At 49.4% G+C, this 12,061-nt stretch overlaps 1 protein-coding gene across 8 annotated transcripts in view; it reads right to left on the bottom strand.

Moving 5' to 3' along the window:
* Positions 1-12,061, bottom strand: part of ARHGAP23 (Rho GTPase activating protein 23) — an 81,406-nt gene that overhangs the window by 10,418 nt on the left and 58,927 nt on the right. For all 8 annotated transcript variants that reach the window (XM_070773357.1, XM_070773356.1, XM_070773361.1 and 5 more), the window contains 4 exons: positions 8,971-9,049; positions 6,348-6,421; positions 5,988-6,077; positions 5,209-5,334 (listed from right to left, as the gene is read on the bottom strand). In XM_070773357.1, the coding sequence (XP_070629458.1) occupies positions 5,209-5,334; positions 5,988-6,077; positions 6,348-6,421; positions 8,971-9,049 (369 nt within the window). The remainder of the gene's footprint in view (positions 1-5,208; positions 5,335-5,987; positions 6,078-6,347; positions 6,422-8,970; positions 9,050-12,061) is intronic.

Raw genomic sequence — 12,061 nt, 5'->3', positions numbered from 1 at the left:
ATTTAAATTTGAGTGTGAAATAAAGCTATTCTAACATCAGAAAGTTTGCTACATGAAGATTCTCTTAGCTGACCTCATGAGCAAGTAAATAAATAAATCCAGGAAAGAATAGGAAGTTCTAAGAAGTAAAGATGGATAATAGTGTAGAAAAGTCAATTGTTATCAAACTAAGCAATGATTGCACACATACATATACAAACAGGCACCAAGTATACCCGTGACAATGTGGACTTCAAATTCATAGGGAGGAACTAGTGACAGGTGAAAATATACTAAGGTACTCGACCCTTAGATGTGGTGGAAGGAAGACGTGGACACTGATAAACTTTAGAAATTGATAGTAAAAATTCAACATGACTACAGGCTTTTTGCAATTGTATCATTCAACATAAGTATGGGTTTTATAAAATGTGTGAGTTTTATATCAGGAAAATAAAATCAACCCATACAAAGGTAGGAAAGAAGATGCCATTTAAGATGGCAGAAATAAGTCCTGACAGTACAGAAATTACAAAAAGTAAATGAGCTAAGCTCACTAACTGAAAGTTAAAACACAGGGAATATTATTTATATTTATGGATATCTTTATACTTAAAATTAGCATGTAGAAGGTGGATTGAAAAGACATGCGTTAGCCTATTTTAGAGTGGTAATTATTGGGGGCTGCAGAGTGGGCTTTGGAATGAAGGGAGGAAACAAGGAGACTTGCAAAGTTGATTATGACCTTGGGTCACGAACTTCAGTTATTATTCATCATAATCAGGCATATGATTAACTCAAATAAGCAGCGCAGAACAGGAACAAGGAAGAGACAGAGGAAAAAAGAGATGACGAGGGGGAAACGCAAGATCTAGAGTCAGTCACTCAGGGCTCCAGTTCACCTGAGGTAAACCACCTCTCTGAGTCTACTTACTTATCTTTAAAATGGGCATGATACATGAGTATCTACTTTGAGAACTGTGCTGCGGATTAAAATAAAATACCGTATGGCCGTTATCGAAAAGACAAGAAATAACAAGTGTTGGCGAGGATGTGGCAAAAACCCCTGTGCGGTGCTGGTGGGAATGTAAAGTGGTGCAGCCACTGTGGAAAACAGTATGGAGGCTTCTCAAAAAATTACAAAGAGAATTACCGTATGACCCAGAAAATTCACTTCTGGGTATTTATCTGAAGGAAATGAAAACATATACGCACCTCCCTGTTTGTTGCAGCCTCATTTACCATAGCCAAGACACGGAAGCAACCTAAGTGTCCATCAATGGATGAATGCATAAAGAAAATGCAGTCTATATGCCCAGCGGAATATTATCCAACAGTAAAAAAGAAGGAAACCTTGCCATTTGAAGCAATACGGATGGACCCTGAGGGCATTATGCTAAGTGAAATTCAAAGTCAGGCAGAGAAAGACAAATACTGTAAGATCTCACTTACATGTGGAATTTGAAAAAAAATAATCCAGGCTCATAGATACAGACAACTGATTGTTGGCTGCAGGGGAAAAGGGATGGGGAGGTGACTGAAATGGGCAAAGGTGGTCAAAAGATATAAACTTCCAATTGTAAAATGAATAAATAAGTCGTGAGGATGTAATCATGGTGACTACAGCTAATAATACTGCATTGTATATTTCAAAGATGCTAAGAGAGTAGATCTTAAAAGGCTTCATCAAATAAGAAATTTTCTATGTATGGTGTTGGACATTAGCTAGACTTTTGGTGCTGATCATTTCACAATCTATACAAATATTGAACCATCATTTTGTATACTTGAAACTAATATGTCAATACATCTCAGTTTTTAAAAAAAGCGAAAAAGAAATACTGTATGTAAAGCATTTAGTACAACAAATAGTGTATAATAAATGTTAGCTATTACTAAAAGGTGCAGTTCCTAGAGACAGACTGTCTAGAAGGAGCCCTAAAAACCCAGCCTCTAACTCAGGTTTAAGAGTACCTGAAAGTGCTCTGAGAACCCGGAAGGCTACAGGAAGCTTCTGGACGTCTACGGGAAGCTTCCGGATGGCCCGTGGTTCTCTGGAAGAATTCACACTAGCTCAGGCCACCCTGCTTTTGCACATGCCGTTCCCTCTGCCTGGAATGCTCATTCTCCCTTCTCTGCCTGGCTAACCCTAGTGCCTTTCAGGAACTCCCTGACTCTGGTTGCAGCCCTGCACCCAGGGCTGGGCTGGGTCCTTGCATGTGGCTTCCCTGGATATAGCCCAGAAGTGCTGCCTTCACTGGGCAGCGTGCCTTCAGGGCAGGGTCTGAGCTCCATTCACCTCTGTGCTGCCAGCACCTGCATTTGTATCTGGTATGGAACAATGACAATGGTGGTGATGATGGCAATGGTGATCAATAAGCTAACCCTTGTATAACACTTACTACCTGCCAGGCACCATTCTAAGTGCCTTACAGATAATAACTCATGCAACCCTCACAATAACACTGCGAGACAAACAGGTGAGGAAACAGAGGCACAAAAAAGGTAACTAACTTGTCCAAGGCCCCACAGCATATAAGGGGCAGAACCAGGGTGCAACCTCAGGCAGACTGGCTCCAGGGGCAGTATCCTGAGCCCCTGCATCAGTACTTCTCAACTGGGGTGACTGTGCCCCTCCAAGGGGGCATTTGGTGACATCTGGAGACACTTTCAATTGTCACAAGTGGAGGGAGCCTCCTGGCATCTGGCCAAGAGATGCCACGAAACATATTATCAGCCACAGGACAGCCCCCAACAAACAATGGTCTGGCCCCAAAGGTCACTAGTGCCGGGTTGAGAAGTTCCAGTGCATGCACAGTAGGAATCACCACGTTTGCTGAGTGAATAAATGAACAAATGCCTCAGCATGGTCTTTGTTTCGGTTTTAGCTAGCTTAGTAATCATGAGTATGAGCTGGCTGGTGACTTGCTGCCGGGTGGCTGAACACTTAGGTTTGGTTATAACTCGGCCATATCTTGCTGTGGGACCCTGAGCAAGTCACCATTCCTCTTCAAGCCTCGGTTTCTACTCTCTGTACAATGCAAGGTCAGGTCTCATAACTTAAGGCCCCTTCCAGCTCTGCTGTCCAAAAATTCCATGGAACACAGAACCCCCAGGCAGGGAGGCAGGGGTGGTCACAGCTGAACCTCCCAGTGGGACGGGAGGTCATGTCACCCACGAATTCCAACCACCCACTCACTGGCCAGGGGCTCAGAGCCAGAGCAACTGCTGCCACAAATTCTGCCCTGCCTGGGCTCGGGACTACACTGGGATTACCCTGGCTCAAGAGTCTCTGTGCTAGACAGACTGGCCAACTTGGGTGGGTTGGCTCAGTGGGCTCAGTGTGAATGAACAGGCAGCTCACTTTCTTGACAATTGACAATCATCCAGGGCTGATTACTTTAATGCCAACGGGGCAGAAAATGGAGAGGTGCATGTTTGGTCATTCCCCAGAAATGATTTCCTCAGTGGGAATGCCCAGACTGGCATAACCTCAACAACAAATCATTCATTCATTCATTCATTCAACCAATACTGAGGGTTCACTCTATGCCAGGCACAGGGTCAGAGCTGGGGTTACACCTATGAAGGAGACCAATGTACTCCACCTCCCACACCCTACCCAGAAAAGATGCTGCCACTGGCTGGGGATGTCCCCCTGAGACCCTAGGGTAGGGGAAGTGGACACACTTTGGGCCTCCCATCTCCCTGAAGGTCCTGACACTCCAGCTGACCAAGGCTTTGGGCTTCTTTGGACTTCGCTAGGAGTCAGGGGGCCAGTCTCCCTCTCTTCCTCACTACCTTCCCCACCAAGCATACACTCATGGGGGCTCCATGGGTTCCTCGTTTGGGGAGCTGAACTTTTCCAAGGGAGGAAAGCTTCCCCATACCAAGGCCTCATCAGGATCTCTGACACTGCCCAGCAGCCTTGGCCTCCCCAGCAGCTCTGGAGTGGGCCTCCGGGCTGGTGGTCCCAATGTTAGAGTGAGAACAGGCCTCGACATACCCTCCTATGGCTCAGAGCTCTGACACCCAGTGAAGGAAGGAAAGGAGCAGGCAAGGCCAGCCATCATGACCAAAGTCTACCCACAGCCTGACTCGGCTAACTCTGACCACCTCGCTCACTCAAGAGCCAGCTCTAGGGTGGACCCAGGAGTCGGCCCTCCCATTCAGTGGGGAGTAAAGCAGAGGAGTTGGTCAGACAGACCTGCCTTCAAATCCTGAGGCTGCTACTTAATAGCTGTGTGATCTTGAAGAAATCGCTTTTCCTCTCTGAGCCCCAGTTTCCTCATCTGTAACAGGAGTAACATGACCTGGCTTATTCCCTTCCCTAAAGTGTCTATGAGTTGCCGTTTCCTACTGCAGGGGATCTTCCTAACCGAGGAGTCGAAACCACATCTCCTGCATTGGCAGGTGGATTCTTTACTACTGAGCCACCAGGGAAGTAAACCCTTTTTTTGACCAGTTGCCCATCTTATTTCTCCTGGCAGGAGGGTTTTGATTCCATTCTTTGTGGGTTAAACCACAGGTCCCACCAAGATTTGGAAATGGAAAAATCAATGATTCATAAAAACATCTCTGAGTGCCCCTAGAAGGGGGCAGTGCTGCCCTGGGTTTGGCGCTTAAAAAAAAGAGAAAAAAAAATAAAAAGCCTCCTGCGCCTTCTGCTGGCCATTCTGGGTTCTCATCCTGTGGTGGATAATAAGACTCCTTAGAAACCACAGGCTCTTGTGGGGCCTCCAGGCAGCCTTAAGGAGGAAGGTGACCAGCCCAAGACATGGAGACCACGCAGCCAGATCCTGCCCCAGCCCATCATCCTCCCTGCCCCATCTGCCTCCCATTCCCCAGGGAATCACCATTTTTCCCTTAAAGTCTCAGTGGGCCTGCAGGGAGAGTGCTGTCCCATCTGTCTGCCCAGTTCTGCTTGGACATCTCTCCCGTGGGTCACCTTCTGAAGGCACCCCGCTTCTTTCAACCCTTCTGCCCTCCAACCCAGCAGCAGCTCTCCCTGACCTTTCTCCTCCCTCTGTCCCACACACACATCCTGGAAACTCAGCGGCTCCTGGTTGTCCCGCTGGGGACAGGCATTCAGGATTCATACCTGCCTGGCCTTAAAATGCAGGCTACTGCTTCTGAAGGGCCTCCTGCACCCCCGGAGCATTTTCCACATCTTTCCCTGGGCACACCCACCCCGGCGAGCAGGAGCCAGGGCCCAGGGAGGCCGCTTACGTGCTGGATCAGCGTCTCTACAATCTTGTAGCGGTCAGGCATGTGGGTCACCATATCTGCCATGTTGTCCTCAGACGTCCTCACCAGCGTCGGCCCGAAGACCAGGGCCAAGTTCCGGGGCTCCATCTGGGCAGGGGAGGGAAGCGGATCAGTGTTAGTCTCCCTGTGAGCTTTGACCTCCAGGCCCCTGGGCCTCCCTGACTCTGGGCCCCTCTGGCCCCCAGCCCGACCACATCCTGAGCTGGTCCTGGCCTGGGGCCATGTGCCTCCTTGCTGGGCATGGAGGTGCCTGGTAAGTAGAGAATAGGCCCCACTCAACCCCAGGCCCAGCTCTCACGGGCAGTTCCCCACCTGCACACCCGTACTGTCTAGCAATGGGAGAGGCCAGAGTGAAGACCCACTGGACGTCCCAAGGGTGTTTTGGACTGGCAGGAATCCTGTATGTCCCCTCATTCTACCCCCCTGCGGAACTAGAAGATATAGGGGTTTGCTTACGAAAACGCAACGCAAGGGACCCAAGCTCAGTCAGAGGGTAGATTCCACCAGACACAGAGTCTGAGGCTCTCTGCCTCTGAAGACCCTCAGAAATTCAGGAGCCGGCTCAGGAAGAAGTACTGGCCAGTATGTGGGGGCAGCGGGACAGAAGGACCCCCTAGGTCGGAGGGCGGGGCCAGTGAAGCCTGAGGTTACCTGACCTGGAGGAGCTTACTGAATAGAATATGCTGAGGAGACCCCACTAGGCTTCCCTCCCCCACACTTCAAACTGGAGCTGGACCCACCTTGTTTTTCTCTGAGTGGTCGGCAATGGTCTTCAGATGACTCACGAGGAATTTGAGTGTTTCATAGTAGTGTCCTGGGAGATCCCGGATCTGGGTGGGAGAAGGAAGGGGCATGGGACCAGGCTGTGATGGCTTCCACCTCCCCACTGCCCCTCAAAGGGGCTCCGCTGCCATATCTCAGGGGGTCTGGAACCCACTCTCTAACTGTCCCCCGGGGATAGACAGAGGAACTGAGGCCCTGAGGAGAGAAGGGCTTGCCGAGGTCACGGGGGAAGCTGGTGGCACTGGGCTTGGGCTCCTGGGGCCGCAGCGCTCGCCTGTCCAGTCTGCCCTTCGCCCAGCAGCAGCCCCCCTCCTTACCAGCTTCCGCAGCGTCTTCAAGCGCTCCCTCGAGTCTTCAATGCGATTGGCCTCGATGAAGTCGTTGTATTTGTCTAGAACAGTGAGGATTCTTTAGAGAGGGGGGCTTCCGGGCTGAGGAGGCCCTGCGGGGAGGTCATGTTTGTGCTGAGGTTGTTCAGTTGGTGGGAGGGGGGCTCCAGGGCCCTAAGTTCATGTGACCAAACCCACCGCAGCTGCCCTCAGGGGTGCGCCTGACCTGGAGAAGCCCAGGCGTGCTCGTTTGGGAAGAAGTGAGACCTCAGCTGCCTGTTGACCCTGGAGAAGGGGTCCCTGCCCCAGGCTCCAGGACAAGGACACCACGAGGTTAGAAGACAGGTTACCTAGAAAGAGGGAGGGCCCTTTCAGCCTCCAAACACTCCTCCCCATCTGTATCAGGGTTCCCCCACCTCCCCTCAGAAGAAGTCCACGGGGAACTTTAAAAAAGGGAACGTGGTAAGTTCATCCTGAAATACACCTGGATGAGAGAATGTGCAAAGACAGCCAAGAATATTCTCCAAGGGAAGAATGATGAGGGAGGACCTGCCAGTGAGAAACTGACACGGACTAAAACCATCGTACAGCTCAGGCAACGTGACGCTGATGGAAAGGGGAAGAAGGGTCAGAACTGAAAGGAGGGAGACAGGCCCTGTGGATCTACAGGAAAAAGTGTGTCCGACTCTTCGCGACCCTCTGGACTGCAGCCCACCAGGCTCCTCTGTCCATGGGATTTTCCTGGCAAGAACACAGGAGTGGGTTGCCATGCCCTTCTCCAGGGGATCTTCAAGTCAGTGGGGAAGGATGGTGGTGTCGATAATGTCCTGCGGACTATTAGCTATCTTGTCGGGAAAATAAATCCATTTCTAGCTCATGTAATACACAAACAAATCTAACTGCATTACAGAGTCAAAAATAATACTTATTCAAGTATTGGGAAAAATAAGAAAATATTTTTATAATCATAAGGTATTCCTAAACACTCATGTTTACGTATGTATCTCAGCACAGAATCCATTAAAGGTTAATCTCCTAGTAATGACAGAAGTGAAAATGAAAACAACAGTGAGATGCCATTTCCCCTCTCTGATCAGCAAAACTTTAAAATATTAATAACATCATCCAGTGTGATGGGGACGTGGGAAAGTATCTTACACCACCAGCGGCAGTGTGAGCTTGGGTCAGCTCCTCGGCATGCAACTTGACTTTAGCTTTCAAAAATGCTTTCCAGGACTCTGACCCAGCGAGTCCATGTCTAAGAATCTACCTCTGGGATCCTGGTCCAGGCATGCAGGGACACAGTCAAGAAAAATCATTATAACGTGTATTGAAATAGCAAAAATGTGAAGGCAATCTAAATATCCATCAGTAGGAGAGTGATTGAGCTTCTCAGGTGGCTCAGTGGTAAAGAATCTGCCTGCCAAGCAGGAGACACGGGTTCGATCCCTGGGTTGGGAAGATCCCCTGGAGAAGGAAACAGCAACCCACTGCAGAATCCTTGGCTGGGAAATCCCAAGGACAGAGGAGCTTGGTGGGCTACAGTCCATGGGGTACCAAACAGTCAGACACGACTCACCAACTAAACAACAACAAGGGGAGTGATTAGACAATTTACTGTCTATTCAGGCTGGGAAACACTATGTGGTTGATTTAAAAGGAAAACAAGGTCGAGCTCTTTGTACTGACACGAATGAATCTCAAAATTAACGAGCCTCCTTCTGCTGAGAACCACGCAAGCAGCGGAGCCACTCGCTCACAGGACTCCTGACAACTGGCTGTGTCTGTCTTGTCCCAGCTCATGTCAGTGACAGCAGATTGGGATCCTGAAGCCAGCCATGGCAGGAGTATCTATACTGTAGAAACTGGAAAGTGCTATCATCGCAGCTTTATTCCTTTCAGAGCCAGATGAAACAGCTACCAGCATCACCCAACTGCAAGCCCTATGTAGGCACGTGTGTCTTTGTCACACGTGTGAGAGGAAAAAGGAAAGTGAAAGTCGCTCAGTCGTGTCCAACTCTTTGCGACCCAGGCCAGAAGACTGGAGTGGGTAGCCTTTCCCTTTTCCAGGAGATCTTCCCAACCCAGGGATCGAACCCAGGTCTCCCACATTGCAGGAGGATTCTTTATCAGCTGAGTCACAAGAGAAACCCCGTGTAACAGGGTCTGGAAGCAAACACAGTGCACTGTTAACAAGGAGCTCAGCAAACGGCCAAGAGCTGGGCTCTGGGGACAGATGCCTGGGGTTGAATTCTGGCTCTGACACTTACAACCTCTGTGACCTCGGGCAAGTCACTTAACCTCTCTGTGCAGCAGCTCCCTCATCTATGGGGTGGAAATAATAGTACCTCCTCATGGATTTGTAGGGAGTAGTGCCTGGCACATGGTAAATGCCCAGAAAATGTTAGGATAACCTCTGTGGACAGGAAACGGGAAGATGACTGTGTTCACTTTATTTATATCGGTACTGATGAAGTTTTTTACAAGCATGTGTTTCTTTTGTATTAAACCCCCAAAGTAAAACCACACACTCAATTTAAAAAGCAGTCAGGATGCAGCATAGATAGGTACTCCCTCCCCCTTCCATCCTCCACGTCCGCCCCCAACTCACCATCAGTGAAAAGAGGCTCAGGTAGCTTTCGGAAGAAGGACTTGAGCAGGCTGCTGATCACGTTGAGGTCTTGCCAGCGCTGGGGAGGGGGCAAAGACATAAGGCTGTAGTCAGGCCCCTCCCCGGTGTCCACGCCTCCATGCTGGTCCAGCCCCAGAGCCCAGTCCAGCCCGGTTCTGGCCTTCTCTGGGATCTACTGATACCATACCCAGCTCTGCCCAGACCAAGGGTCACTGGGCTAAGAATACCCACTACAGCAGAACAGAGTCCCCAGCCAGGTCCAAGCCCCTTGAGCCCCTAGCCCCAGTGCCCTGCTCCAGCCAGCCATTTGTCCCTCCACAGAAGGGGGACAGAAGTGAGCAAAACCCACCCCCACATGAGCCTGCCCACTGGACCTGCTGGTGCCAACTCCTGCTGGTCTAAATCACGAATTCTCAAGAAGGGACGTTGGAACTGTTTGGTTTTCACACCTGGGGCACGCCACTGGCATCGAGCGGACAGAAGCCTGGTGCTGCTAAACTTCCTCCAGTGCACAAGACAACCTTCCACAAGAAAAGAGTTATTCTGCCGGAAGTGTCAAGGTTGAGAAACTGGGCTAAACAAATGGTTGTTGAACACAAGAATGAAAAATAGCCAGGTCAGTGTCCCTTCTGTGCACCAGGGGGCGCCAACACCCAATGCAAAGTCCTTCCTGGATAGGAACTGCTCAGAATAACACATGTTCAGAAAGCAACAAAATCCTGGAGCAAAGACACACAACTCAGCAATATAGTACTCATTACAATGGGTCCATAGCTCAACACTTTCTTCTTCTTAACTGATAGTTAATTGAATTTCCATCGACAAGCCCAGTCCAACGGGTTGCTCCATGACATCCTCTTTCCTGTCCTACACCTCAGGTCTGCCAGGGACAGATACCACCAGTCCACAGCTCAAACTTCTGGCTCCTTTCCTACCCCTCCTTCTTCCCTCTCGTGCAGCCAAGTCCTAGAGCTGCTCCCACCCTCCTCATCCCCCTGGGACCACTGAGTCCTCCTGACCCCCTCTCCCACAAGATGGGTAATTTCTTCCCTAGACATCCTGCTCTGGGCCTCCTTAGTTTACATCCACTCAAGTGAAGTGAAAGGTCCTTAGTTGTGTCCAGCTCTTTGCGACCCCATGGACTATATAGTCCATGGAATTCTCCAGGCCAGAATACTGGAGTGGGTAGCCCTTCTCTTCTCCAGGGGAATCTTCCCAACCCAGGGATCAAACCAGGGTCTCCCACATTGCAGGCGGATTCTTCACCAGCTGAGCCACCAGAGAAGCCCACACACCTATTAGGCATACGCTAAAGCCCTGCTTCTCAAACCCTACTCTCATCTATGCCTCCCCAACTGAAGAACCATCCAAGGCTCCCCTCTGTCCATTAGCTCAAGGTCAAAGGCTTTAGTGAAGCCACCAAAAGCCCTCTGTCCTCGGCCCTGGGCCTCACCCTCCCCACTGCCAAGCCCAAGAGGTGGGTCCACTCTCTGTTCTGACACTCAGATCCCTCTCTGGGATACACAATCTGGTCCCTAATGAGAACCAGCCTTTTCTCTTGTCCACTATTTCACATGTGCTCATCTTGTCTCCTGAGCTCCTTCCCAAGGGCAGAAAGACTGTCTTATGTCTTCACATACAGCTTCAGAGTATGTGACTCATAGGACTTTCCTGCCCAAATTCATGGTTTTCTGAAACATCTTTTCCAGCACAGTATCTTTTGTCCAGTAAAATGATCCAAGAAAACCCAATGGGAAAAAAATCGACATTAAAGAAAACAGACAGAAGGACTTCCCTGGTGGTCCAGTGGTGCAGAGTCCGCCTGGCCATTCGGGGGAGAGTGGGTTTGATCCCTGGTCCAGGAGGATTCCACATGACACGGGGCAACGAAGCCTGTGTGCCATGGCTGCTGAGCCCACGTGCTGCCACTACTGAAGCCAATGCTACTAAAGCCTGAATTCCCGAGGGTCCCTGCTCCGCAACGAGAGAAGCCCCTGCAACGAGAAGCCTGCATACCACAAGGAGGAGCTCCTGTTGGCGGCAACTAGGGAAAGCTCACCCAAAGCAACGAAGACCCAGCACAGCCAAAGATGAATAAAAAGAGACAGAGCAAAGCAGGTTACTCTAGTTCAGGCAGGGACACAGGTCCTGACCTGCCCTCAGCCTCCCACAGCACCTCTGGGGAACCTTAGGATTCTGGGAAACACTGGCCCTACTGCTTTTTTTAAATGGAAATGTTTATTTGGATATTTCCCCCAGTTTTATAGTGATATAATTGACATTTAAACTGCTGCAAACTCTTTTTTTTTTTTTTTTGGCTTAAACAACAGAAATTTCTTTTCTCACAACTCTGGAAGCTGGGAACTCTAAGATCCAGGTGCCGGCCCGTTCAGTTTTTGGTGAGGGCTCTCTTCCTGGTTTGCAGGCAGTCACCTTCTTGCTGTGTCCTTATGAGGTGGAGAGGGTGAAGAGAGGGGCTCTTCGGTGTCTCCTTCCACAAGGACACTCACCCTATCATATCGCAGCCTGACTTTATTTCCCCATAATTACCTCCCAATAGGCCCTACTCCCAATACAGTCATGTTGGCGGTTTGGGCTTCAATGTATGAATTTTGGGAGGACATGATTCAGCTCACGGCACAAGAGAAAGGGAAGATGATAGAGTAGAATTCTGGAGGAAATACCAAAACAGGATTGTGAACACAGAGACATTAATGTTTCTCTCTATAGCTGAAGAGGACAAGTTGTAATGAAAGCACAGAAACATTTTTAGACAAGACAGACATTTTGGGAGTTTGCATTAGATGGCCTCGACCTCTGGAAGGCTGCACTCTTCCTCCCCAGGCTGCTGTTACCCACCTTGCAGAGTTATTTGACATTTACTTTATATACTCTGTCCAGGATTTTTAGATGTAATCACTGGGAAAAACTGGTCAGAGTGTGCTTTCTCTATCTTAACTGAACCAGAGTCCTTCTATGTAATTTTTTTCCTGCTTTAAACACGTCTTATCATGAAAATTGAGATCTAATTGATGTTCAGTATTATATAAGTTTCAGGTGTATAGCATGT

This window comes from Bos indicus, chromosome 19 (genome assembly GCF_029378745.1).
Source record: "Bos indicus isolate NIAB-ARS_2022 breed Sahiwal x Tharparkar chromosome 19, NIAB-ARS_B.indTharparkar_mat_pri_1.0, whole genome shotgun sequence".
NCBI classification, from domain to species: Eukaryota; Metazoa; Chordata; class Mammalia; order Artiodactyla; family Bovidae; genus Bos; species Bos indicus.
The sequence above is the reverse complement of the archived record's forward strand: the minus strand, read 5'-3'. Positions and strand labels throughout refer to the sequence as shown.